General features: G+C 46.8%; 1 protein-coding gene across 1 annotated transcript; it reads right to left on the bottom strand.

The window, feature by feature from the left end:
- Window positions 1-164: 164 nt before the first annotated feature.
- On the bottom strand, window positions 165-27,732 carry ptpn23a (protein tyrosine phosphatase, non-receptor type 23, a). Its single transcript, XM_006635684.3, has 25 exons — window positions 27,505-27,732; window positions 21,455-21,529; window positions 21,080-21,207; window positions 20,136-20,212; window positions 19,677-19,726; window positions 19,250-19,381; window positions 18,955-19,035; window positions 17,590-17,721; window positions 17,291-17,338; window positions 16,065-16,121; window positions 15,572-15,630; window positions 14,619-14,698; window positions 14,162-14,276; window positions 13,935-14,000; window positions 13,425-13,570; window positions 11,493-11,798; window positions 10,543-10,697; window positions 9,265-9,416; window positions 8,727-8,906; window positions 5,005-7,459; window positions 3,346-3,530; window positions 3,147-3,251; window positions 2,047-2,185; window positions 1,727-1,840; window positions 165-1,637 (listed from the first exon to the last, which is right to left on the bottom strand). Exons 1-25 carry the CDS (start codon window positions 27,586-27,588, stop codon window positions 1,041-1,043), a joined length of 5,718 nt encoding a protein of 1,905 aa, XP_006635747.2. The 5' UTR covers window positions 27,589-27,732; the 3' UTR covers window positions 165-1,040.
- Between the last annotated feature and the right edge of the window lie 112 nt (window positions 27,733-27,844).

Below are 27,844 nucleotides of genomic sequence, written 5' to 3'. Positions count from 1 at the left end.
CAACATGCTTCCTTGATATGTGTTGTGTTTCTTGAGGTACAGCTTTGTGACCCACAGCCAGCCTGTTGCGCTGTACTAGAAAAGACCCAGAACTCTTTACACCTTAAAACTGCTGAAGGAGGGGAATAGTTCATAACCATTTCACAGCAAAGAAAGGACACTGATTTTAGCTGTTAATATTTTATTTTTTATTTACAGTTTTAGAAATACCATAAACCGTTTAAGTGTTAAGTCTTCTGATTCACATCTGATTAAGAATGGTAACGATTCCCCTGGTTAATAGAGTATTCCCCCAGTTACATGAAAGCCGCTACTCTTTCCCAGTTATGCTTTAGATCTACATAAAGACAAACGTGGTTCCAACTAGTACTGTATAGTGTAGTGTGCAACAGGTGAGCTCCTGTGGATTTCCATATTCTAGCCCCGTGTTCTCATACATACAAGTAGAAGTTGCTTTCCTTGGAGTGAGCCAAAACATGCATCGCCACTGGGGTTTAACCTCAAAACTCTGCTTTTCAACAATTCTACTGTCACGTTGGCTGCTGCTCAGCCCATTCTTGGAGCTTAGATCATCTGAATCCGTGTTTACTCTGGTTATATACCCCATCTCCACAGCCAGAGGGGGGAAGAGAACACATGCACATCAATATGCCGCCCTGAGAAATGAGTGACTGATTCCCACAATCCTCTCCTCAGTGACTTACGGGCACAGCCAGCAGCACAGCTCACAGATATACATGCTGGGATAGCGGGGGGGGGGGGGGAGGGGGGTGCTACACTCTCTGAACTGGACACTGAGCACTAAGGGGGAAGAGAGAGTGGAGGTCTCACACCATCTGTTCAAGACACACAGAGAGACTAACCCATAGTCCTGTGGTCCCAGTGGCAGCGAGGGAAGTAGCTGCAGCTGGAGCGGTTTGGGCCGCCAGCCGGGTCAAGGCTTGGAGCACTGAACTGGTCCCGGACTCGGAGAGAAGGACAGAGCTACGGACAGGAAGAAAGGGCAAGAGAAGAGGAGAAAAGGGAAAGGAGACGCCGGTTCAGGTCTTGTTGAGTGTCCACAGCGGGTCAAGGCAGCTGAGCGGGTCGTCCTCCGAGGCCGGCCCCTGCAGGCCCTGCCCGTTGTGGTGCTGCAGGAAGCTGTGCTTGCTGATGCGTGGTTTTCCACGGGAGCCACTGTCCAGGGTGAAGGCCTCAGCTGTCAGAGAGGCCAGCAGCTCCAGCGAAGACGAGGAGGAGGAGGAGGAAGTCACAGGCGGGGCCTGAGGCTGGGGCACATCCCCATGGTGATTGGAGTTGCCGGGGGCAACCTCAGTGCTGCTGTGGTTTGGCGAGGGGGAGTGAGGCTTGCTGGGGGAAGAGGGGTCTGGGGGGGTATGGGAGGGGGGCGGGGGCTCCGCGAGTTGGGCAGACACAGAGAGATCAAGCTGGGGCTGCGCAGGCAAGCTGCTGGGCTCCGGGCCACCTTGTGAGGAGAGACCGAGCTGAACTGATGACGACTCCAAACTGGGCTCCGGCAACAGGTCGGCAGTGGAGCACGGGGGGCGAATACTGAGCTTGGCAATGGTGGCCTGGATAGAGCTGATCGGCATGTCTCCCCCCAGGACGATGTCCTGGGTTTCTTGACGCGAATATGGCTTCAAAAGAAGAAAAAAAAACGAGATTAGGACACATCAGTAAAGGTCAGAATCTTTTTCTCATTAAAATGTGTAAGGCAGATCTGTACCTTCATGGCGGTGTTGCTGGTGTTCTTGCTGCAGGGGGCAGTAGAGACACCATGGCGTTGCAGGACCTGCTCTGCGTGTTTCAGAATAGCTTCATAGCAGAATTTGAGGTGCAGCTGCAGGATCGAGAAACCAGGTCAGTTCAGTTAACTCTTAGAACACTAACAGCAAACCAAGACCCAGTCTGATGTTTCATCAACAGCTGAACTCCTGTCAGTGCTGTAACCGGTGTTTAATCACAAAACCCCCTTCTCCAGCAATCCCGCACGTTAGTGTGTATAAGAGAGTGCTCCATAGTTTCAGAGCTGTGTGAGGCTGTCACCTTCTCCTGCAGCATGTTCTTCCTCTGCTGCCTCATCTTCCTCACCAGCAGCAGCAGGTCTAGGATGCCATTCCCTGCCTCCAGCTCCTGGAGAGCAGCATACAGTAGACAGAACGCCCCAGTGCGCCCCACGCCAGAACTGCAGAGAAACAGTGGGAACGGAGAAAGTCCTCTTACTGCTCAAACACAGCTCCCATTTCTCTTACTTGCGCTTAACCCCCCATTTTCAGCCTGTTCAAAAACACGTTAGTACAAATCAATCTGTTCCCAACCAGGTTATCTCAAAACACCTCTTAGCCAAGCAGAACTGTTTAGGCAAACCTTTAAGCAATAAAGATCCCCAGACTCCTTGAGATTGTGAACATTTGGCACAAACAACCACTTCTTATTGGTAATCTTATTTGGTAAAAAACAGTCGACTGTATTTCAAGCTCTGTCCTGGGCAGGAGAGCTGTCCCTGCGGGAGACCACACAGCCGATGCCACACTCCGCAACACACAGCTTCCAGAGTTGAGAATGACAGTACTTGAAATCAGCTTCGGCGATCAAAGATTTGGGAAGCGAAGCCCTTCATATATCAGTGATATTCTGTGCAGAATGTAACGGGCACACATGCACACTGTCCCTGGAAATATGGGAACAGTGTTGTTACGTCTGCAGAAATCACAGAAATGGCATCTGAATTGGAACTTTGTTGAACTTAAAATCAAAGAACAACGGACAGAACAAAAGAGAGGAGTCACCAACTACTTTCAGATCGTGGTCTTGTGAAAACCAAGTCGTTCGCTGCCTCACAGGTTTACAATTTGTTTTCCACACTGCTCATGCATTTAATGTTACAGCGACACAGTGTAATGGTTAAAAACTCAAGTGATGGGACATAACAGCTCTGGCTATTAGTCCGTTGAGTTAAGTGTGGGGATTTCTTATGAAATCCTCAGTAAATCAAAATGCAAAATGACATACAGCAGGGTTACGTATCACACAGACCGCCTGCATATGCAAAGTACAAAACACTGCAGCTCTTCCAACTTGAAACAGATGCTGCCACATTCCCAGTCCCCTCAACATTATGACCGTAGCCTTTATTCCTGGCCTACCTGCAGTGCACTACAACAGGGGTGTGCAGGGGTCGCTGGTGGAGGTAGTGTCCGTGCACCTCCTGGATGAAGCGCATGAGATTGCTCTTGCTGTCAGGCAGCCCCCTGTTGAGAAGAAGGGAGAAACAGAGAGGGGCTGAGCGCGGAAGAGACGCAGCCGGGGAGAGGTCGTGCCTGCACTGGGTGTGTGGACACTCACAGCTCCGGCCACGAGGTGAACTGCAGGTGGATGATGGTGCGCTTGAGGCTCTGGTCACGGTACTGCAGCCCGATCATACGCTCCACGTGAGTGGGGGTCACCTTCTGTGTGGTGAGGGTCAGGGTGATGGGACCCTGCGAGACCTGTTGGCCCCGCTCTGATGGAAAGTATCGCAGCACCTTTTGCTGAACAGTGAGAGAAAAGTGTCATTAGGCACCAGGCTGGCTGATAATGTGCATTACTTGCTGACTTTACATAAAACATTGCACTGTGGTATCAAGTTATAGAAAACACAAACTTATTCAGATATATTGACCTTTGATAAAGCTGTATAAAAGTAGGTGCACTGCAAATGCATAAAATAATATATCAGAATGTCATCTAAAATCCAATGCGGTATATTGCATTTGTAATCTTCAAGTGGCTGCCATAAAACTGTCAACTCAATTAGCAAGAGGGTTATGCTCTATAAAACCTTACTCAGGTTGGAATGCTGTCGTATAAGGTATGTTCTCACTTTTAGCTTATCTTTCTCAACAGTACTGTAATGATACAAAATGTCACCTTTCACATCATTAGAACATTTCTTGACTGAAAGGGTGCCACTGCAAACACGAGGCAGAGAGGAATGAGACCGAGATGGCGGTCTCTTTCCTGTGCGTGCCAAGTGGTACAAATACAACCCACATACATGTTCGTATCTCAAGAATTTCTTATTGCCGTACTTTATGGAAGCTTGGACCGTGAAGTCAGATATACACAAGTCAGGGAGAGATGCTGTATGCATACAAACCTATATGAATTCCAGTGATTAAAAGATGAACAGGGATTTGTGCATAAAACATTCTTTTAACATATAACTATAAATCTTAAAATACACTACAATATAGTTGCAAGAAGAGAAAAATCACTACAAGAAAGCACAAGCAAGGACGAGTTTCGCTTGTGGCTGCAGGAATGTTGACCTGAGGGACCTCTTTACTGGCTCAACTGGTAAAAGTGGTCACCCGAGTACAGGTGCTCTGTGAGCACGGGTTCGGGCTGGGGTCAAGTCACAGTAACAGGAATTTCTTGGTTGCTGATGCGCAATTGGCTGAGCACCATCAGGCGTGGAGTGGGACTAGTCTCTGTTCTCAGCACCCTCACAGGCGCTGACAGACGTGCAGTGCTGTCCATGAGGGACACACCTCTCACCCCAGCAGCTCTGATCCTTTGGTAGCGAGGCTCTGCTGCCTGTGAGGTGTGGAAAGACAAGTGGCTCAAAGGAGGGCAACTCCCTCATTCTCTTCCCTGCGCAGCTGTGGAACTCCAAGCCGAGACACAAGAAACACACAGCTGGCTATTTGGGACAAGTGTGCCAAATATAACAGGCAATTTTAACTAATTTTTAAAAGAGAAATGTTATACTGAAACGATTAAGCAGATGCGAGTACAAATGTCAATGCGTGTTAAAACAATGAACAAAACATTCACATTATATCCAGTACAATTCTGATCCTTATCTATGGAACTCCTTACTGAATTGCGATCTTGAGCCTACAGTACAACTATCTTGAGACCCGTTTCAGAACTGGATGTTTTTTTTTCTGTAAAGTACCCTAAAGTCAGTCGCTGAACTGAAGGTGCAGCAGCTGCACGGTCCTGAATCGAAGATCATACCTTCTCCAGCTCCTGCTCGGACACCAGCATGACGATCAGCGATACCTTCTGCTCGTGGATCATGAGCCAGAAGTCGGCGGCGGTACCAGTGAGCGGCGCCTGTGTGGCGATGATCCGGGGGCAGTATGGCGAAAGGTCCTCCACCAAGCTGGCGTTGATGTAGTCGTCCTTGCCTGATTGCAGCACCACACGGTTCCGGTCGTACGGCATGATATCCTGGTGCCGGTTCTTCATGGTGTAACAGCGGGCGATGGCAATGGACAGCTGGCGTGCGTCCTTCTCCTGCTGGTCCTGCAGCTCCTTCCAGCGGGCGTCCAGCTCCGTGGGGCCGCCTACGGCGGACAGGGGCCTTTCCAAGGCCAGCACCGTGCCTCGGAATCGCTCCAGCTCCGCGCACAGCTTGGAGACGCGCTCCGGGGCCTGGTAAGGGTCGCCCTCGATCAGCCGCACTCCCTCGGCCTTCTTCCTCCGCTGGCCGTCCTGGGGGTCGGCCTTGGTGGGCAGCAGCACGTTGGCGGCGGCCTTGGCGCCTCCGTGCTGGCTCTCGGGGCTGGAGGACAGGAGGTCGTCGGTGCTCGAGGCGTGGCGCTGGAAGAGGTCGGAGGAGCCTGGCGAGGCACCGCTGGCTGCAGAGGCTGAGGCCGGCGGAGGAGTCAGGTGGGTCCCCACCGGCGTGAGGGAAGGAGAAGGTCTCTGTGGTACGAGGCCCAAGGAGGGCGGCCCTGGGGAGGGGGAGGGAGATGGGGAGGGGACAGAGGAAGCAGGAATGACACTAGGTGTCTGGGTGACAGAAGCCCCTGAAGAGGAGGGGAGGGTGTGCTGGGGATGTGAAAGAGGGAGGCCTCCCGACGGCCCCAGGGGTACAGGGTGCTGCAGGGAGACAGCAGGAATACCCCCAGCAGGAGGGGCGGGTGTGGAGACGCTTGGGGGCAGGGGCTGGGGGTGCTGTTGCGAGGCTGCCAGTGGGGCTTGGTGAGGCATGACGGGCGCTCCAGCAGCATAGCACAGTGCCCCCGGCGGAGGAGGAAGGCCCTGCTGGGGTAGGTGCATGGGGTTCTGGGAAGCAGGAGGCTGCTGAGTCTGTAAAGGGCCGGAGCTGGGAAGGAGGAGAGGCTGGGAGGCGGGGGGTAACTGAGGCTGTGCTGGGAGAGAGCTGGGGACCAGATGAGGCTGGGAAGGCAGGGAGGCTGGGGGTAATGGCTGAGGGGGGACTTGGCCTGGGAGGAGGTGAGGCTGTGAGGCAGGAGGGAGCGGAGGCTGGGAGGCAGAGGGCAGGTGAGACTGGGCAGGGTTCGAAGAAGAGGGGAGGTGAGATTGCGAGGGACGTGTGTTCATTCCCTGAGGCTGTGAAGGGACAGAAGCTGGAGGCAACTGAGGCTGAGGAGCAGGGGAGAGGTGAAGAGGCGGACGGTGAGTAAGGTGAGGTTGCGAATGATGGGAAACCGGCAGCAGGCTGGGCTGCGAAGCCAGGGAGGCTGGTGGAAGGTAGGGAGGCTGAGGCTGGGGAGGCAACACTGGGTGCAGGTGATGCTGAGGACGCCCAGAGAAGGCTGGCGGCTGCTGGAACTGAGGAGGTAGCGGCTGCCTGGGCTGTGGCACATACTGGGGGTACTGGGGCAGGTGCTGAGGGGCCCCCGGAGGTGGTGGAGGTTGGTAGAAAGACTGCATGGCTGGCTGCTGCTGCTGCCCCATGGCTCGGGGGAACTGGGCAGGCAGCTGGGAGAACTGCTGCTGGAGCTGCACCCCAGGCTGTGGGTAAGAAGGGAACTGGCCCATCGGAGGGGGTGCCCCATACCGAGCAGGAGGCATCTGTGGCTGGGGTGGGGGCAGCATCGTGGGGGCTGCTAGGTTGGGCTGCCCAGAGGCAGGGGTGAAGCTGGGGATGGGGGTTTGCACACTGTCCACAGTGGTGGTGGAGGGACGTACCGGCATAACACCCCCTGCTGGGCTGGGCACAGAACTGCAGGGCTGGGAGGAAGGAGGCAGGCCATACGCAGAGCTGGGAGGTTGCTGGGCGGAGGGGGCTTGGGGAGCGGCGGGAGGGAAAGGGTGGGGACCACTGGGCAGGGGCGCATTGGCGGGGGGGAAGCCCCGCGGCTGGGGAGGAGCGTAGTGGGGCAGCCTTGCCAGGGCCTCAGGCGGAAGCACGTGTCTGGGAAAACGCGGCTGGCTGTAAAGGGCAGCGCCAGGCCAGTGCAGAGGGGGGCTGCCTGTGCCCCCAGGGAGGAAGACTTCGGGGGCAGGGGGCCGAGTGCCCCTGGGGAACGGCAGTGGGGCATCTGGCGGGAGGCTGCGCAGCTCCTCTGGCAGGTCTCCCCCCAGCCCCAGGATGGCTGCACTCAGCTGGGCCAGCTCAGGATCCTCCACAGCTGAGCCTGAGTCCATGTCTGAGGCCTTCTTCTGCAGGGGCGGCTTGGGAGCTGTCGGCCTTGGGGGTGCCTTCTTTTGCATCTCTCTGTAGAAAGACGGTCAGCGAGACAGATGGGAAATGTTAAGACATTGACGCAGAAAAGCATATGCAAAAGCCAAACCATCACCCCTCTGTTGTACTTGCTTTATTCTCTTGTTCTTCTCCAGTCTGAAACATATAATGAGAGACTGTACTTTGAATCCTGCTTAGATGGCACTGCAGCTGTAGCATGACAGCCCAAAATACAGTATGTTTTTCATTCTCCAAAAACTGCAGACAAATGGTCACCGACTTCCACAAGTTTTAGAGTTGTTACAAAAGAATCCACACAAAGCTTAATCTTTCAATTTTCCGTGTCCTTTACGAAGACATTTGAGGCTACGGGTATCGTGTCAACACGGCTAGGAAAAATATGCAAGTGGATCTTGCCACCACAGACTGTGAGACAGGTAGTTTGAGAGGCAATCATAAATCCAAGGGCAATAGCTGGAGATCTCAAACACACACTGGCATCAGCTCGAATCAAAGTGGAAAACCATCATTCAACACTGACTACATTACTGTGGTGTTCATGGTCAACAAGAAGCCTCTTGAGCTTTGTGGGTATGTTAATAAGTGGTATGTTTTTGCATAATAAAGTAAAGCTCATGATGAGAAAGCATGCTCCTGGGAAATGATGGGATTTGGAATCTGTGTTTTGGCCCTTGATCCCTGGTTTAGAAAGGGGTAACCATGAACTCCTGTATGGACAGAAGACAAGGACATTGTGGAAAAACACCTGATACCCTCTGCCATGTAACTCCAGCTCTGCTGAAACTGGACATTCCAGAATGGCAATGAACCAGAGCATACATCAACAGCGCACACACAACAGATCTTCTCAAATATCCATCTCAATCTCCAGATCTCAATCCACTCGAACGCTGAGCTTGGTCTGAGCTCAAGAAGGCATTTCACAAACAGAAACAAGTGCTCGAAGGACCTAGAACAACTCTGCCTAGACAAATGGTTCGAAAAAGTATCCTCAAAAGTGCCTGAACCTCACATCACACTATATGAGACATCATTTCAGTGAATTTGCTGCCAGAGGAGCCTTTACAAAATGCTAGATGGGTGTGAATAAATGTGACCCCTGTATTCTCTGGATTGAAATGATCTCTCACACTGCAGACTGCAGTCCTCTGAAGTATAAAGTAGAACATTTTTAGAATTTATGAAACCAGACATTATCCAATCCATTATCCATTAGACATTATCCCCACTATGTGGAAGACAGAGAGCAGAGCATGAAGCTGCCCTGCGTCTCCCTCACCTCTCCAGCAGCTGCTGCCGCTCCTCTTCTCTGGCCTGGCTAACAGCCTTGGCTCGCTCCAGGAGGCGAGATGCCTTGGCCTCCAGGTCCTCGTAGAACTCCTTCCCCTCCTGGGACTTCTTCATCAGGTCCTCATAGGCCTCATAGGAGGAGACCAGAGTCTGCACTGTGGTGTTCCACCTGAACAGAAACGTCAAGTCTTGTCACTACTGACAGCACAATATAGCATTCCGTCTCACAAGTGGAAGTCACCTCAAACTCCAGCAGTCCTTAAAGTTACCCATGACCGTTGTACATTTCATTCAATTCAGTAACAGAACAAAAAACAAAGAATCTTTCAAACGATAAGCATGTTAAGATAATCAACTGCTACTTTAATTGGGGTATACCTGTAACTTGCCCATACAGAATCAAACGCCACTGCAGGCAAATACAAGACTGAGTCCTGAGACAGGAAACAGCAGACATTCCTAAGCCTTTTTGTCTATCCCAAACATTTTGCTTTGCTGAAGCCTTCTCTCTTGCAGTGCCTGCTTACTTGCTCTCTGTGTCAGTCAGGTTCTTGCGCACAGAGGCATACTGGACGTTGGCCTCGGTCAGCGCTTTCAGGATGTTCTCCTGGGCAGACAGATTCTGGTCGATGTACACCTTGACTTGCTCATACTTCTTCAGCTGCTCTTCAAACAACCTCTGAAAGAAGAAATGGAAAGAGTTGATGTGTTTGGAAATTATCTGTGAACACCACTGGTATCCAGCTGTACCTCCACACAGCAGAGACCCTTTGTTTAATTCAGGTGCATTACAGGGGAACTGCAGTCCCATTTTCTTAGACCAGTTATAAAATCTCTCTAAAAAAATACATTTATTGGGAATACAGAAAGATTTTACAAATTAAGCACAAAATTGTGAACTTTGTGAAAGTTATGTAAGTGGCCATTTTGTAGAAAACTTGCATTCGAGTTCCCACCAACTGCGACATGATTCGGCCCTTCCTGCTCACTAGTCTCCATATTGACTAATGTGACGTGATATAGAAGCGAATAAGTACAAGTTGTGCTACAGACATTTCACCACAGAAATGCATGCAGAGTTTACAGGTAGTATTTGTCGGCAAAACTGTCTTAATATCAAGACCAATATTTCTATTGGATTAAAAGAGATGTATTTACAAGCCTGCTTCTTTACAATGTAATAAGGCTGCATCACGTCACTGGAAGTTTTGTTACCTCGTTCTGAATCGCAGAATGCATGCCTTCATCTATTTTGTGATGTAAACTGGAAGTTTTACAAGTTACTGTGTACGTTTTGATTTTAGCATGGTTTGAAACGCACTCATCAGTGCGGATTCTTTCTTACCTCGAAGTATAAAAATAGCATTGCAGTTCCCCTTTAAATAAATCTGAACATGAAATGAAATGTTTCAATTTATTCATCGACACAGCTTTACCATAGCAAGTGCCTAAGTAGAAACTGACAGCACAGAAACACTGATAATTTCCAGATATTTCCAAATGCTCGTCATTCACAGTTTAAAGTAATTCAGTTTCTTTGAAGTTTGAAGAGAGGAAATCAATGGTGGGTTACAAATACCTGAAATCCTGAAAGGAACACTAGGAACACCTATCCAATGAACAACTGCAAGCTTAACAATGAAACAGACATCCAGGGACATCAAAACCAAGAGCACATTGTAAGATGAAATAAAGGAGGGACTCTGAGATTGATATTTTGTCACATCTTACAGTTTATGTCCATATCTCTTTTAAACTTGGAAGGGCTCCTGAAGGGGACAGTTTATCAGACAAGTGCAGAGCACCTTCATGTCTGCCCGGTCAGTGGTGACCAGCACGCTGGTGATGTCATCTTGCTGGATGAGCTCCCGCAGCTGTTTCTCCAGGGAGGATCGCTGCTCCCGCATCTCCGTCACCTTTCCCAGGATCCGTTTCATGGTCTGCAGGGCCGCCATATCCTCTGCACAGACACAGGCAGCTTCAACAGACACGCCCACAGAGGAGCAACAATACAGGCTCGCTCTCACACTAAAACACAGACAGTGAGAGTCCGTGCAAATCTGAGGACAAGAATACATCTCTCAGCAGGTGTGAGCCTGGTCAGTACCCGGATGAGAGACCTCCTGGGAAAAACTAAGGCTGCTGCTGGAAGAGCTGTTAGTGGGACCAGCAGGGGGTGCTCACCCTGCATTCTATGCGAGTCCTAATGCCCCAGTATAGTAACAGGGACACTATACCGTAAAAATGCGCTGTCCTTCGGATAAGGTGTAAAACCAAGGTCCTGACTCTCTGTGGTCATTAAAAATCCCAGGGGGTTTCTCTAAAAGAGTAGGGGTGTAACCCCAGTGTCCTGGCCAAATTTCCCATTGGTCCTTACCAATCATGGCCTCCTAATAATCCCCATCTATGAACTGGTTTCATCACTCTGCTCTTCTCCCCACTGACAGCTGATGTGTGGTGAGTGTACTGGTGCACTATGGCTGCCGTCGCATCATCCAGTTGGATGCTGCACATTGGTGGTGGTGGAGGAGAGTCCCCATTACCTGTAAAGCGCTTTCAGTGGAGTGTCCAGAGAAGCGCTATATAAGTGTAAGAAATTATTATATAATTTTTGCTAAACTGATTCTATAACCTAAATATAGACAGAACCTAATGCCCATCTTAAATTTACAGACTTTCCAACCCCTCCTTTTGCAGCCCCTGCCCTTGATCTCCACTGCTGCTGGACACTACGGCCCTCAGGCTGCGGCCTCACCCTCGCTGAGCTGCGGGCTCGGCAGGGCGTCGCGCAGGCTGTCCAGCGGCCCCCCCAGCAGCCGCAGGTTGTTGATGTGCAGGTTCATGGCGCGGTGCAGCTCGGTGTTGGTGAAGCTGGCCTTCTCGTGGGCCTCCAGGTACTTGTCCAGATCCCGGCGCAGCTCGGCCAGGACCGGGGGCACGGGCGGGAAAGCCTGCTTCCCCAGGGCCTCCTCCAGGCGGGCCTCGCGGGCCTCCTCCTCCTCCAGCAGGTCTCGGATCTCCTGCAGCGAGGCTGCCACGTCCGTGAACACGCCCGACAGCACTGAGGAGAGAGGGCCCCAGCCAGAGGGCACCGGTTAGCTGAGACACGGTTACAACCCACTGCTGAGGGCGAAGCACAGCATTTCAACTGCCTGAATCGCTCGTCAGAACATCAGAACGCCGCCATGTTGCAAATTCCAGCCGGGTACGTGATATGAAGTAGTTTTTTAGAGGGCTTTCAAATTCATACAGTGCCATGAAAAAGTATTTCCTGATTTCCTCCATTACTGCAAATTTGTGACACTGAATATTTTCAATATTCGATAAAGGGAACCTGAGTGAACAAATAGCACCTTTTTATTATTATTTCATTTATTTAATAAACAAACTTATCCAACACCCATATCCCCCCTGTGTGAAAAAGTAATTGCCCCCTTACACTTAGTAACTGGCTGCGCTATGACTGCAACCAAACGCTTCCTAAAATACAAAGTATTTTTTCACGGCACTGTAAATTTAATCTCACATTAAAAGGATGAAAGGAAATGAGCAATATATGCAAGAAGAATTAATAGCAAGAAGGACACAGAGAAACAGAAACAGGACGAGGTAAACAGTGGAACAGTGGATGGATCAGTTCCAACGTTTATCAAGAAGCTAGACCACCTCACTGTTCTTGGATATGTGATTTTCAAACATATTACATATTTTTTAAACTAGATATTACTTGCTTATTGCATTATATAGCTGTACTTGCATTACACTGCATTCATTATACCTGCGTTTAGATTGAAAATGTGGTTGTTTTGTGACTGTAGCTAATTCCCTTTTGTTGTAGAGTACAATATTCAACAAATTTCCCATTTGCAGGGATATTTAGGTCCGACTCCTTACAGAAGAAGATATTTTCCTGTAATTAGCAAGTTAAATACATTTAAAGAAGACACCACACACTGTTGTAGATGTAGCAAAAATGGAATTAAGAGTAATTTACATGCGAATGGACTTACACAGCAAGAATGGGCAGACAAGGCAGAGAAGAGACTATTGGCAAGAAATAATAGAACAAATGCAGGTACTGAGGGTTAAAAGGATCTAAAAGGTCCTAGGTGTTAAAGCTGATTTATGTCTTGGACAATATCTAGACAGGGCCAACAGAGTGCTTAAATATACTATAAAGTTTTGACTGCAGATTAAGTGTGTCAATAGCTAAACTATATAAATCACTTGCATATTCACAATACACAGTTTAATTCTGAACGCTGTGCTATGCAAAAGTCACTACTGCACTGGAAAGAGCTTAAAATGTTTACAATTACATTAATTGTGGAGTTCACATGGAGTGAAAAGTGCGATGTCCGCTGAAAGACCTCAATCTTTTAGGCCAGCCACAGAAACAACTTTGTGGCAATGATTCAGGTGTCCAAAATCCTGAAAGGAATTTCACGAAGTTAAGCTACAGAACTGGTCCAAGCAAATCGGGGAGAAAAATGAAAGGGGCTGCTGCAGAAACCAAGAGGCAAGAAAAATGGCAATTAAAAGGCTTACACCATACATCAGGCAGCTTGTGGTGTGCAAAACCTAGCTAGCAAACACAGATGCTGAATCAACGTATGGGTTGGCGCTGTTCCAGTGCCCTAGCTGCAATGTGACAGAGTGGGGGGCACTCCAGTGCGATCAAGCTCACCCTGCATGGACTGGATGAGGCTCTTCACCGTGTCGGGCCGCACACTCAGAGCAGCGCACTTCTCCATGAGCACAGGCGGGATGTGGCTGTACATGTCCAGGTTGTCCACTGTGTCGGGGTCCAGCCGCAAGGAATCCATGAACTGTCTGCGTGGGCAGAGGGAAGCAGACATGTAGAGACACAAACCAGCACACCGAGATGGAAGGATGTGGAGACAGATCACTTCCATATCCTGCCCTGCAGCATAAAGAGCTTCTTATTTTGGATTCTCAGCCAGGAAATCAGACTGAGACCACAATTAGGATTTGCCGCGATGGGGAAGACTATGTTAGCTTTTCTGTATGTACAGCACTGCAATACATAACTCAGAACATGCTCACACACACAGAAGAGGTTTTCTGTGCCATATGTGTTTCAGAAGGCTATGATCCTGTGACGTATGTTGTGTGCAGCTGTGTAAGAAGGTCCACTGTTAACTTGAACCCCTGCAGAAGAGCTGTCTGCACTCACTCGAGAGTCTCGTTCTTGCTCTCAATCTTCGCCATCACATCGCGCAGCAGTTTGGCCTTCTCCTCACTGATGGGAAGAGAAAGACAGATTTAGAGGGAAAGGGGGGAGGGACTGCAGAGAGCACAGCATAAAAAACGTTCACGTACATAAAAGAGTGACTTCAAATTCTACCGAATTATCCAGGCAGGCAGACCCCAGAGACTCTGCCGCCCTGCTCCTTTGCCTACCTGTAAAGAGAGGAGGCCTCATGGGCTGCCATGGGAACCAGCTTGGAAAATATATCAGGACCAGTGACGCTGGGGTCGGTGGGGTTCACAGGCAGAGCCTTCACCAGCGGGGCCCCTACAAGAAGAGAGCAGAAGTTTAAGCTTTCTATTATGAACCAAAAGGATAAAGCAGACATATCCCTGATTCGGCAAGATTTGTAAAATACAAAAAAAATCAGAAGAGACCATTCCTAGTAGCACTAGACGTTAACACAAATTCCGTAGAAGTGAAATCTAGTAAACTAACAGTAGACACTTTTACTGTTGCTTTTTTCTTATTTTATAAGATAATGTTTAGAAAAACATTTTTTTAACTTTTTATAGAAGATGCACATATTCTATGAAGTTTTAACAAATTAAATCTGATATTAGATTTGTACAGAGAGGCACAGAGTGCCAGAAGTCCTTGAAAGCATACCTTTGACAGAGGGCAGGGTGTCCAGGGCTGGCACGGACTCGTGGTATATGAAGTCGTTGTCCTTCTTGGCAGAGTTGAATCTAGGGAGAAAGGCCATGGACATAAGAGGGAGACCCTCAACAGGGGAATAGGGCTGCACCCATCAACTACAGAGTTAGTGAGTACCCAATACCTACAGTAGTACACCAAAGGCCTGAATTTGCAAACGTGGTAAAAAAGGTTTAATAACAATTAATTTGCTTATGTATTGCAATTTATCAAATTAACATTCAACCATATGTTAAAGTATGTTGAGTCTTTTGAACATTTCCATTTTATTTAATGATTGTCTTAAATAAATGCTGACTTTAATTTACACCCCATCAGTGCTAGAAAACTCTGGGAAACCATGCCACGTGAATGCACAAACTGCTTTTCTGCTTTGCCCCGAGCAGTTTCTTCTGCCATTTTTAACAGGGTGCCTGGTTACAAAGGAGTTGCACAAGCACCCTGCCACGCGCTGCACGATGTGTTTGCGCTGACCTGTGTGCAGCGAGGGGATCAAGGTGAGTTTACAGCCCAGCTACACTATACTCCTATTTCAACAGCTCTGATCTGCACACACCACAGGAAGTGGTCTGCAGTCAAAGCCCCCCTCCAGGCACCCATTGCCTGGTCCTTCAGTGAACTGTGGTACCTTGCTGTCCTGCCTGGAGGACTGAGTCCCCTTGTGAGGGGAAATAAAGTACAGGTGAGGGACTATGCTAGAACTGCCCAGGAGACTCAGTGGTTTGTCAGCTGTCAGTCCCTTCCCAAAACTGCAGAAAGATGATACACCCACAACTCACTGACTCACATCATGTTCTCTCTTTTGTTGAAGAGTCACACAACAACCTCACACAGAATCTACCATTACACCAGTTCTAGTACACACATTGGCCTGACACCATAGAAGAGTAAGGAATGAGTCTTACTTTCCTCCAATGACATCCATGGTGAACCTCAGGGCATCCTGCACGCTGTCAGGCTGACCCTACTCCGGAGGAAAAGGTCAGTAAGTAACATTCACTACTTCTCTCTTAAGGGGTGGAGAATGTCTTTTTAAATCTTTATCGATAAGAAAGTGCTGCAATCAAAACAGACTACACGGATAATATTTTATAATATTTTTGCCCAAGAGCTCATTTACAACATCGGAACATCGTACATGAGTTCTCCACACATTATCCTCATAAGACACAGCCCTATACACCACTGACCAATGTCGGAATTTAACAGCTGGCTGTCTGCTGGTGAGGCAACAAGTAAAGGATAAATCCAAGCTAAATTGTAGGAAGAAAAAGCTCCAGCTGTTGAGGCTTCTTCAGGTTTGGAAGCTGGATTGCTTGATAGTTTATTGTACAACACTGATATCTTTGCTGCTTTACAGACTGGTCTGTGTGTGGTTAGCAGGAGAGAGTGCGCTACCTTGGCCAGTTTCACTGCTTCGCTCAGCTTGTCCAGAGCACTCTGCAGGTACGCCAGCTGCACAGAAACACACCACAAGTTCACACCGAATATGCTTTCAAAGGAGATTCTCTGATAAACCATCAAAAGGCCACAATCCGGAAAAAGAAATACTGTATACATCGGCCTGTGAGGCAGAAAACCAAATACAGTGTGCCAGTCCTGTGGGGGCAATATTACTAACATTGCCAGCTGGATCTATACATCTTTTTAAGGATTGAAATACAGTTTAAAAAAAGCACTAAAATGTTATGGATATTAAAATACAGTAGGGTCTCAACAGTAGCAAGTGTTTGGTGCAGAGAACCGTTGAAAAAAGCCAAATTCTCATATCACCTTATACATCACATAATTCAGTATTACAGTTTACAGTATGTGTGGTTAAAGTTACTCTCCCTTATATGATAAAGTACTAAAGCACTGGTTTTGAGGTAAGTAAAGTAACATTTATCAACTAAAAGAAACAACAGTAGTCACATAGTAATCAGCTAAAATAAACAATAGGATTCTCTCCCTCTGCTTCCAGAAGATGCCTGCAATTCTCTGCCTCCATGATTAGCACACTCCACTGAAACGAAAGGGCAATAAAACTGTGAGCCTCACTTCCAGCCTGTCATTCCCTGTCAGGGGGCAGGGAGAGTCTCACTCACTAGCTAGAGCTGTCTCTATCCTAGCGTGCTACACTGCTAATTTGAAAGTTACCCTTAACAACCTTCAGCTGGGTCTCATCCCGCTCTGCTCGTGTTCAAGACTGTCAGACCAGCCAAACCTTGTACGGGCGAATTCCCAAGCGTTGAATTCTCAGATGTCGAGAACGTATAAACCACTCAGGATCATATCTAGCTGAGATCATAACAGACAAATCTGGCAAACCTCTCCTACTACACAAGGTTTTTACATCCTGATTCTGATAGAGTCTTGTGTTTGCTATGACTCCTAGTGTACATTCCTACTGAGCTTCAATTGACTTTCAATACATAAACAGTTAAAGATTTTGAGGTGTAAAACTACTGATAATTTTTAAGCCAAAGGATAAAACAACTTAGCGAGACCTGGGGCTCAGGTCTACCTGACCTTGACTGTTTAAACCATTTGTTGAATAAAGATATTGTTTAGGGAGGTGCACACTCATAGTCAGCAAGAGATTATAGACGAGATCAAATAGAGCCACTGGCAAAGAGACGTACCCTCTCTCCATATTTCTGCTGCTCCTCTGCCTGCTTGCCCATGTGGAGCTGTAAAGAAATGTTTTTTAAGAAATTCAGCTTTTACATATGATGCCACATGATGCCACAATAACAAAGTACTTCTCAAGCAACCTGATTCTATCCCCACTCTGACAAAAGCACAACACAGACGAGTTACCAGCCAAAGCCTAATGCACCCGCCTGCTGCCACCCACGAGCTCACAGTCCGCTGTGTCCAGGTGGGTCCCAATCTAACTTGGACGCCCAAACCTCGCCGCAAGTGGACAGGGCAATCTTACGTGTGCAATCGCAGCAAAATAGTAGATTTTCATCTGCACCAGCTTCTTCCAGTCCTTCTGGATCTTCCCCAGCAGGGAGGCGGTATCTGAGTTCTCCAGAGCACGGCAAGCCTCCTTGTAATAATCCACCACCTGCGCGAAGCACAAGGAGTCAGAAGACATCCCCCTCCCACAGTGGAGCCTCAATGACAAAGAGCACGTCCTGTACAGGGTTAAGACTGCCCACACCCTGCAGCTGAGGGAAGAGCATAAAAACGAGAGGGGGCCACTCAGCCCATCGAGCCCAGTTGGCGGTTCTCAGGATCTCATCCAGCTGCTTTTATCCATGTAAAATTGAGGCTGAGTGAAAAGAGCGAGACTGGAACGAAGTGACTTAGTTCAATCAGACCAAAGCAGAGATCTGTGACAAATCAGGACCCAATCAGGACCCTTCTGGTCGACTGAAACATTTAGTGAATTAAAAACAGCAAGCCAATTTTAACCCATGTTATTAAAAGCCATTTTAAAGTCAAATAAACGATGTGATCTTGTTCGGTCACATCAAACAAAATTTAGAATGCTGAGTGTCGTAGCTCGGGAGTATGTGTATATCAAGTTAAAAAATAGTTAATATATACATATACCCTTTCTAACACAACATTCATGGACTTCTAAAGACCATGATGACACCTTTCAAGGACAGAATTTAAAGTGTTTGATATCCTTTTTAAAAGCAATATCAACAAATCATAACAGTGAAGCTTTTGTAATAGGACGATTTCATTAGAACAAACCGTAACACTTTCTGTGCTTTGTTTTGCGTTTACAAAACGAAATATAACAAAATATGCAGTTTCGACCCCCCCCCCATCCAGATGGATGTTACAGCACCCAAAATGAGATCCAAAAATGTTCTCCAGCTTGTAGCCCAGTCTGGAGGCTCGTCTTGAATGGCCTACAGGGTCTGTTCCCTGATAGGCATGTGTTTCCTGCCTGTGTGCCATCAATACTCAAGGAAACACACTAGGACAAGCATTATTTTAAAACTCAAACACTACTCAAGTCACACATAGGTAAATATCTGTACATTTCATTTTTCTTGTTAGACAGAATAATTCTCAATAAATATCCTGTCACACACTGTGGCATGACATAATATTTGTTGTACTTAACACACACCAAAATATCGCTACCTTTCTCTGCAAATCATCCCTAACGTTCATTATCACTACCTCTGTTCCAGTTTTCTAAAGCTTTTTGGGGATCATGAAAAAAAAAAAAGGACACTGGCAGACAATGAGTTAAGATAACATTCCCAGAATGCTAAAAATTACAATGAGACATTGCAAAATACAAGTACTTTCAAAGAGGCTGGGGTGGACCTACCTGGGCACTGATACGGGCAACAAGAAAACTCTTTCTGTTGTCCAGCATTGACTTCTCCAATAGGCACTCCTGAGCCTGACCCTGACATGCACAGAACAGAGGTCAGAGGAAAGGAAGGCTCTGTTAATCTCACAGTACACTCACACATAAGAACACACCACGTGGCTCAATAACTTTACTTCAGTCCCATTTACGTAAAACATTTACCTAACTGTACTTCTGATGCCACACCTGGTTTGGATATAAGGGAGCACAGCAAAGATGCAGGTGCTCAGACCGAGAGCTTGAGTCTTACCAGCATGAGGTTGATGTTGAGGTTGAGTATCTGATGACTCATGTCCACACTGAAGTTGTGGCTGAAGTGGTCCCGCAGGTAAGAGAAAGCCCCAGCTGAGCACTGGAAGTGCGTACAAGACACCTTCATGCCCTGGCAAGACACAACAAAACCGAAGGAAAAAGAACACAAGGTCAATGAAAACGGATGTGGGGGGGAGACACACAAAGACACGTTCAGAGAGAAGAGAGAGACGGGCAATGGGACAGCGCTGACTCATTTAAAGCAAGAAGAAGAGTCAAGGAGACCCTTCAGATAAGCACAGCACAAACTGTAAAACCCACGCTACCTTAACCATATGGGAACTGCACACAACACTTGCTGAAATGCTATAGTGTAAGTGTGGCATAGTTCAGCGAAGGCAATGAGGCTCTGAGGCCCAGCTCACCTCCTCCGACACCCTGTTGTCCATAGCTCCCAGCATGGAATGCAGAGCCCCTGGGGGAAAGCACACAATGTTAATAATCATACAGCTAATATATAATTTCCCCAAATGACTCCAGTGTGCAGTGCACTTACCCAATTAAAGGAGTTGTTTCTTTTGAGGTATAAGATTTTGTATTATACTGCACTGACTACCTATAGTATTAATTCTGATCTGTGGCAAAAGCAACATCTTGTAGTTAGACAACAGCACATAGTGGATACCTGTGTGACATTAGATATATAATTATCCTCTGCTTTTTGTCTGCTCATTTTGATGTGGAAGTGCTGCTGCAACTGACAGCAAATGTTAGTTAGCAGCTGCAAAAGGATCTCGTGATATCCTCGTAGCTAAAGGGCCCCACATACAAAATATCTTCAGGCACAATGTGACAAAGATGAGTTCCTGCTGCCTTCTGCTCACCTAGGTTATAGAGGATACAAGCCTGCTCGTAGCTGATGTCATCATGAGTAACTGTCTTTCCAGAGAAGATTTCGGTCCTGGAAAAGACACAAGCATACATCAGACAAAGGACACCCAGAAATAGGGTACAGCACAGGGTTTCCATCATCATCATCATCTTCATCAGGCACGAGCACCACACAGTGCCTGAACACAACAGGCTGCACCAGGAGCTCTGCAGCGGCCAGTGAATCGCAGAACTGCGCTGGGGTTTTTGTAGGTACAGCGCAAAATAGCTGCCTCAAGGTGAGTCCAGCACAGGAGCTCAAAATGTGAAGTGCCCCAAAACACTGCACAGAAGTTTAAAAGAATACAGGGCATCCAAATCAGTAGTGGTGCCTGAATACCTTTAGGAAATATCATTAACATAACGCCGTACCATTAGAATTCATGTATTCATTCGAATTGCTGCCTTGCAGTGCGGTGAACCTGGGTCTAATTACTGGGGTGCTCTCCACGTGGAGTTTGCATGTTCTCCCTGTGTTTGGGTGCGTTTCGTCCGGGTGTGATGGTTTCCTCCCACAGTCTAAAAACATGCTGGAAGGTTAACTGGCTCCTGGGAAAACTGGCCCTGTCGTGAGTGTGTGCATGTTTGTATCTATGCGTGCCCCGTGACGGACTGGTGTCCTGTCCAGGGCGTACCTTGCCTTGCGCTTGCTGCCTGCCTCCCCTGAAGCCTGGACTGCAAAAAGTGGTTAGAAAATGGATGGATGGATGAAGCCATACCCTAATAAGCTTGGTAAAGTAAACATGAGTTCAACTCTTTACTATTTTTGAAGAGTAAGCCAACAGCACATCTCTAGAAAGGCAGGATTTAGCCCTACCAATCTGCTGGAGAGTCCAGACTGCAGTAAAAAGTTGGGGTTAGGCAGGGGGACACGAGCTGGGGGCAGCTATTCACTCACCAAGAGATGGGCACGGCGGCCTCCTGTCCGGAGCCCATGGGTACTCGGCTCTGCAGGTAGTGCAGCTGGCCGAAGTACTTGCGGAGAGTGCTGCAGCCCTCGAAGTCCCGCGTCACGTTCACCGCCGCCTGCCGGAGACACACACGGCACCCGTCACGCACACTGGACTGCAACGCGCGCCTCCAAGTGTGCTCGTCCTACCCCACAGTAGGGAAGTGATGTGCTCCGATTCTACTGCTTTATTCGGAGGAACACAACGGGTCATTCTCACCCACAGTGCTCACTTTACCGAAACACTAATGTAGCTGCTCTAACGGATTCACAGCCCAGGTGAGAGGACTGATCTGCAAAGGCCTGTCCAGCCACCGAACTTGCCTGTCTGAGCTGCTCCAGTTTCTTCAGCTGCTCGTTGTAGCTGTCAGGGTTCTCCCCATAATTCTTCAGGATGAACTAAGGAGAGAGAGAGAGCAAAGAAAGACAAGCCTTTTAGCTCCCAAACCCTCCTCTGCCAGGAGAGAGGGACAGATTATTAGTATTAGATGGTTTTAGCCACCAACACACATCCTGACGTCAACTTCAAGCACATTTCCCTTCCAATAAACAGCAAGCACTACTCCTCATCTGCGCTGGCAAGAAACAACAAGTTCTCTTGTCCATTTAGTGATATGTGCTGCAAGTCCTTGACTTTCACATAATCCAACAAACCAGGGAGAGGCTGAGAAAATATATTTGTCAGGTTTGAAATAATTGCAATTGCACTCTCAGTGCATTCATGACCCCTGAATGCAGCTAATGCAGTGAGGTTAAAGTTGCATAATAAGCACTGTGAAAAGGCAAATAAAAGATACAATTTCAGGCATGACTTGAACCTCCCCTGGAAATCACTGACCTTGTTAAGCTGGAAACATAAATACAGTTTACTGAAATACTTGCACTGAATCAGGGAGATATGTCCTGCTCCTGCCGAGAGGCAGACACAAATGCACAAATGAAATTAAGTACAAAAACGGTCTGGGCATAAACGAATAAAAATGAAAAAAGAAATCACATGGGGTTAGGGTATGACACAGGACTGAATGAAAACTGAACTTTGAAAATAAATGCGAATATTTTTATTAAGTGACCTGATACAGTAGGACTTGTATTGAAACCTGTATTTTTTTTTTGCAAAAATAAATTTGAACACAACTCTAAATTACTAACAAAGCAAATGCAAACATCACACATCATTTGACAAGTCTTCATGCTGCCCGATAGAGGTGTTAATACAGTCCTCCCTGACTTTCTGGGTCATTTGCAGTTCTGATTGCGTTGTAGTAGTTAAACTGACAAGTATACAGTCTCTCAGCTACACCTATGCTTTACACTAAAAACAATGTATGATAATGTCTCGGTCTCTGCCAGCCCCTCCCAACCTGGGTGCTAGAGCCCCAATCCAGTTAGTCTTTAGAGATTGATGATTTAATGATGATCTACAAAATCTGTTGGATTGGGGCTCTTCAGGGCTCGGGCCGAAGATCCATACTTTGAGACCACCCACATGACAAAAATCTGATTTGTTAAACTGCGACACTTTCCACACAGTGCACTGGGTCATGGAGCATGACAGCGATGCCATCAGATTACTCCCCAGTACAAGGGCCGTGACATCAGCATACCAGTCAGAGCCAGCGAGAGAAGAAGGCTGTGCTGACTGCCCAGCCCAGCCTCTCTGACTGCCACTGCACTGTCTCACCGCTGCTGAACCAGGCTTGCACAATAAATACTGAAGTTTCTCTTGGGTTTTCATTAAGCCTGTGCAACAGAATTTATCATGAAACATATACAAGTAAAACCCTCCAGCTCCAAAATGAAAGAAAAAAACATAATCAAATAAATCAGCACACTACGCTAAAGGGGAAATCGCTGTAAAAAGCAAGACAATGAGTAAACATCATCAACGTGAGCAGTATTCTCAAGTGCTGCGTACTGGAGCAGCCCCAGTCATGTGGCTCTGACTAAGCAGTCCACATTCCTCTCAGCAGTCACCTCTACCAGGAGGGGAATAACAGATACCCTAGCAATGACACCAGGAACTGGTTTTGATCTTCAATCTCTATTAAGAATCACCTGGATAGAAATCACTGGATGTCATTCAGCCATTCTTTATTGATGAACACAAAGAAAATCACACGCAAACCATTTATTTTACCCGAGCGATTCCACATTTGTTTTACGTGTTATCAAACACCACACCGGCAAAGGCAGAACAGCGGATGACAAGGGGAGATTAAGAGTAGATGCATTCGGGCTCAGCGTTAATAACAATAAATAATGGTGGTTGATTGATGGGACTACACAGAATTTTAAGAGACAAACATTTTGCAGTATGAAGCTGACAGGCTCATTTGGTGGGAAGAGACACCCCACCCTTCCACAGAAGACCACTCAATCAGCTAGTCTAACTGACAAAGGGACAAGTAGCCTAACCCACAGTGCCAGAGCAGCACAGAAACACCACCACTCGCGCACGTTTCCCACAGCCAGCTCAGACTTTTCAACCAAGGAGAGGGTCCTGACCAGCACTAACAGACACAGTCACAGTCTCATCTATTGGGTAATTTCAGGAGGCCTGACAAAGCCAAGAGATACAAGACATACAACTTGGGATTTAACAGACAACGTGGTATCTCCCTTCTCCTATGTTTCACAATCATTAACCTCTCCCAGGTACTCTCTTTCTCATTTTGGAAAAGTAAAGGGATTTAGATACTCCTTATTACATTTACTTTGTTCCATCTATTTTTTCTGTTAGCAGCTGTGACTGACTGGAAAAGGGATTTGAATGTTACAGTTGAAGAGATTTCCCACACGACAATTCCCACAAGAATATAAATTCAGCATCCACAGGTCCTCATCTTTGGATGATCCACTGAAATGTTCTAATGGACGCCATTCACGGGATCTGATGATAGGTACCTTTTAACCTGGTCATGGGAGTGATCGCGTCTTAGCAACATGAGGTTTCTACCCCCTTGTCTACTTTTCTTGACAAGGATGTATTTTTATTGAAGGCTGATCGTATCACTCGTAACCTCTCGCAGAAGCAGAAATTGGTTGGCTCACGTGATCACGGCCAGAAACATATTACACATGGAGTCCCCCCACTCCCTCTCTGGCAGAACTGTATCTTGAATTATCTTGGTGTCATTTAAATGGAGCTGTCTACTGCATATGTGGAACCCTGGAATGTTGTTAAACATGTGGTCAAACCCTTATTGGGGTGGTACGGTGGCTCTGTGGCTAAGGATCTGTGCCTGTGGCTGGAAGGTTGCCGGTTCAAATCCCACGGCTGGCAGAGGAATCCTACTCTGTTGGGCCCCTGAGCAAGGCCCTTAACCCCACCTGCTCCAGGGGTGCCGTATAAATGCCTGACCCTGCACTCTGACCCCAAGCTTCTCTCCCTGTGTGTGTGTCAGTTGGACAGCAAGTTGGGGTATGCGAAAAGACAAATTCCTAATACAAGAAATTGTATATGCCCAATAAAAGGGATCTTATATTATCTTAGATCTAATTCTTATTGCGCAGTACTTCTACCATAGTGGCCTGATTTTATTTTCTGTATTCTTTGGTCTGAAAGTCAGTTCACTATTCAAATTATGCACTAATCCACTCTTGTGTCTCGAAAAACTAAAACTAATAACATATGGTTTTACCCTGCAGTCTTGAAATGCATTACTTTTCTTAGATTTCGTTTGCCTGTCTTACACACTTTGTAACCATCTGAAACTTCATTTTGAAGTGCTATTTGTAACAAGGAATTGCACTACAGAACTTGTGTTTAAAAGGTTTACAATCCCTTCAGACGGACAACAGTCACAGAAAAGATTTTTTAATATGTTAAATCAGATCTTTGAACATCGTCAAAGCACATTTAAGCAATATTCGATTTTGGCACTAGGGATTCAATTCAAACTCAAGACAAGACAGTTTAAAATTTAAAATTTAAAAAGAGGAAAATGGACAGTAACCAAGCTGAAGAATTAGATGGGAAGGAGTAAAAATATAGTATTCCAGAGACAGAGAAATGAAAAGCCAGTTATTTGATGCAGATCTCTTTCCACTTGTTCAAACACAGCAATGTATGCAGAGCTGAACAGCTTTTGAGATTTGCCTATCCAATCAGGGGTACTACACAGAAACAATTCTCATGCTCTTTGTGCTGATGGAGCACAGAGTTCTTGATGACACTGAGGCTGGCTCGCCTTCCTATCTAACCAGTAACAGCAGCACTGAAAGTACAGTGAGGGAAACGTTATGTGACTGCAGACACATTGAAAGAAGATTTCACAGACATACTCCACTGCAACCAGATTTTCCAGCACTGAGCAGGGCACATGACACAGAGATCTGAGGTTCGAAGTGTGATCAAGACTTGAAGGTTTGAAGTGTGATCTTCTGCAGAGTCTGAATCTGGACAGCTCAGGGCAATTTCCGACTAAGGACACAGGACAGTGAAACCCATGTGGTCAGGGCATCAGACATTCAGACGGGCAGTGGTGATCTGTACGTGCATCTGTGCGGGGTGCTTTGATAACCTGCCTGATATTGTGGTAAATTTCAATAATAAATGCAACAGAAGTAAAATAAAAAAAATCTACCAGTGTGTAGAAAAAAATACTGTGGGAAACTTTATTATATTTTAGATTTTTATCCCAAGGCTTGCAATCTGTGTCCATTTACTTAGCAGTGTTGTTCATATTTGTCATTCTATGTTATAGAGGCACAGTGCACATCTGTGACTCCACACAACTCTTTTACATTTAAATGTGGGGATTGAATACTTATGCAAACAGCATATTTCATTTTTTCCCTTAAGAATAGTTTCTAACATAAAACAATGTCACATTAAAATAATTAATTTTGAGTTTCAGTGCTTAGAAATAAAACTATCACGGAGAACTAAATTTCAATGTAGGATTTGTAATTCAGTAAAATGAGAGAATTGGTCAAGAGTCTCATACAGTACAGGTCTCGTGCTTCAGAATGGTTAACTTCTCTACCTTTAACCCTCTGGGTAGCCACAAAACACTAACTCACAAACATTAACCACAGTGTGTCATACACGCGTCTGATTGATTATTATTATTTTAAAAAGAGAACGAGAAGCACTAGTGTACACACAGGGTGGTAGGAGTGTGGAACACACTACCCACCCATGTTGTTGAAACTGAAACCCTGGCTTCTGTCAAGAAATGGCTGAGATATACCACATGGGCTAGATGGGCCAAACTGTTTGTAAGGTGACATCACCTCAAATTCCAGTTCAACAATGCAGACAGGCACGCTCTGTTTCTAAGACCTCTGGGAGGACGTTTTGAATATGTTAAAATATGTTTGAAATGTTCCTGCCTGCTGAAAAAGAAGCTGTGTCACCAGTGTCAGCTGAGACATTGTGACAGCATGCCATTGTAGGCCAGACACCTGGAAAAAAAGGTTTGGGCCTATTCTCCAATTCAGAACTCACACAGAGAACGATTTCATTTTACTTTCACACTATAAAAATAAAAATATTCCAGCTTCTTACAGAATTTGACTTTCTTTTTGACTCGCAGTTTTGGAACAAAAGACATCTACAGCCTCGTGCATTGCTCAGTCTAGCAAGTTCACCTGAGAAGACAGCTACAGCAATCTCTTGCTCAGTCTGTTGCCAGCTGAACAGAAGGCCTTTAACTTTCTGTAGATCAAGCTGCACAGCTACTCGGATTCCTGATCACAGTTCGAAACTGCAGGGAAAACCAGCTATCAACAGATCACAGAAAGAGCTGAGAACTACTAACAGGCACAAGCAGCTAAATAAGGTTCTGAGAAGACTAGTGATGAATCATGAAAACAATACCTGGGACAATATTGTTTCAATTAAATTATTTAATTGGGGGGTCATTAATGAAATATAAGAAGAACAAAAGACTCAACAGTTTCAGTTGGACTTTCCTAGACTGAGACTGACGAAGCTTTAAGTTAATTTCACTTCTCTTCTTCTGGAGCTGCCCAGATTGGGCTGGGGTACGTGTTCATTTTTGGACTTGAACACCTGCGAGTGACAAGAGTCATCGACCTGTTCTTCAAGACAAAGTACTGTTCAAGACACAGTCGCACACGGTGACCATTAACCAAGATCCAGAAGCACAAGGTGGAGACACAGGCGTGTGTAGACTGGGAGGGGGGCAAAGAGTCAAAACACTCCCTGCTCCGATCAACAGACATTTCATGCCGGGCCTCGCTGTCTTAGCAATAGATCGCACGGAAACTCTGTTACCGCACCGAAGGAAGCAATGCACTACACCCGTGTTATTCCTAGAGGGTGGCTTGATCGTGCCTGCGCAAATTCTGCGAGTGCACGACTACCGTTCCAACCCAAGCAACCCTCCCCGCCCCGTTCTCACCTGCCTGACGGATGGACTGAACTGAAAGTCCCCGGCTTCCTTTAAATCCAGCCATATCATGGGCATGCGGGGCACTGCCTCCATCCCGGTCGAGATCGACGTTCAAGTAAACGGGGTACTTCTGTTTTCTTTATTCCGCACTATCTATTTATTTAAGGAGTTATTGTTATTGTTTTCATCCGAGCTCTCCCGACTACCGTGTCATGTCCCATTTACACTCCTACAGGAAATCAGGGAAACCACGGAAATTACGGCATACAGGAACTTCCTATTAGACGCATGGCTTTGTGGGGTATGTAGTTCTTAATAATTTACCTGTGGCTTTCACGTCGAAAAAGTT

This window comes from Lepisosteus oculatus, chromosome 10 (genome assembly GCF_040954835.1).
Source record: "Lepisosteus oculatus isolate fLepOcu1 chromosome 10, fLepOcu1.hap2, whole genome shotgun sequence".
NCBI classification, from domain to species: domain Eukaryota; kingdom Metazoa; phylum Chordata; class Actinopteri; order Semionotiformes; family Lepisosteidae; genus Lepisosteus; species Lepisosteus oculatus.
Note: the sequence above shows the minus strand (reverse complement) of the source record. Positions and strands in the feature narration are given on the sequence as shown.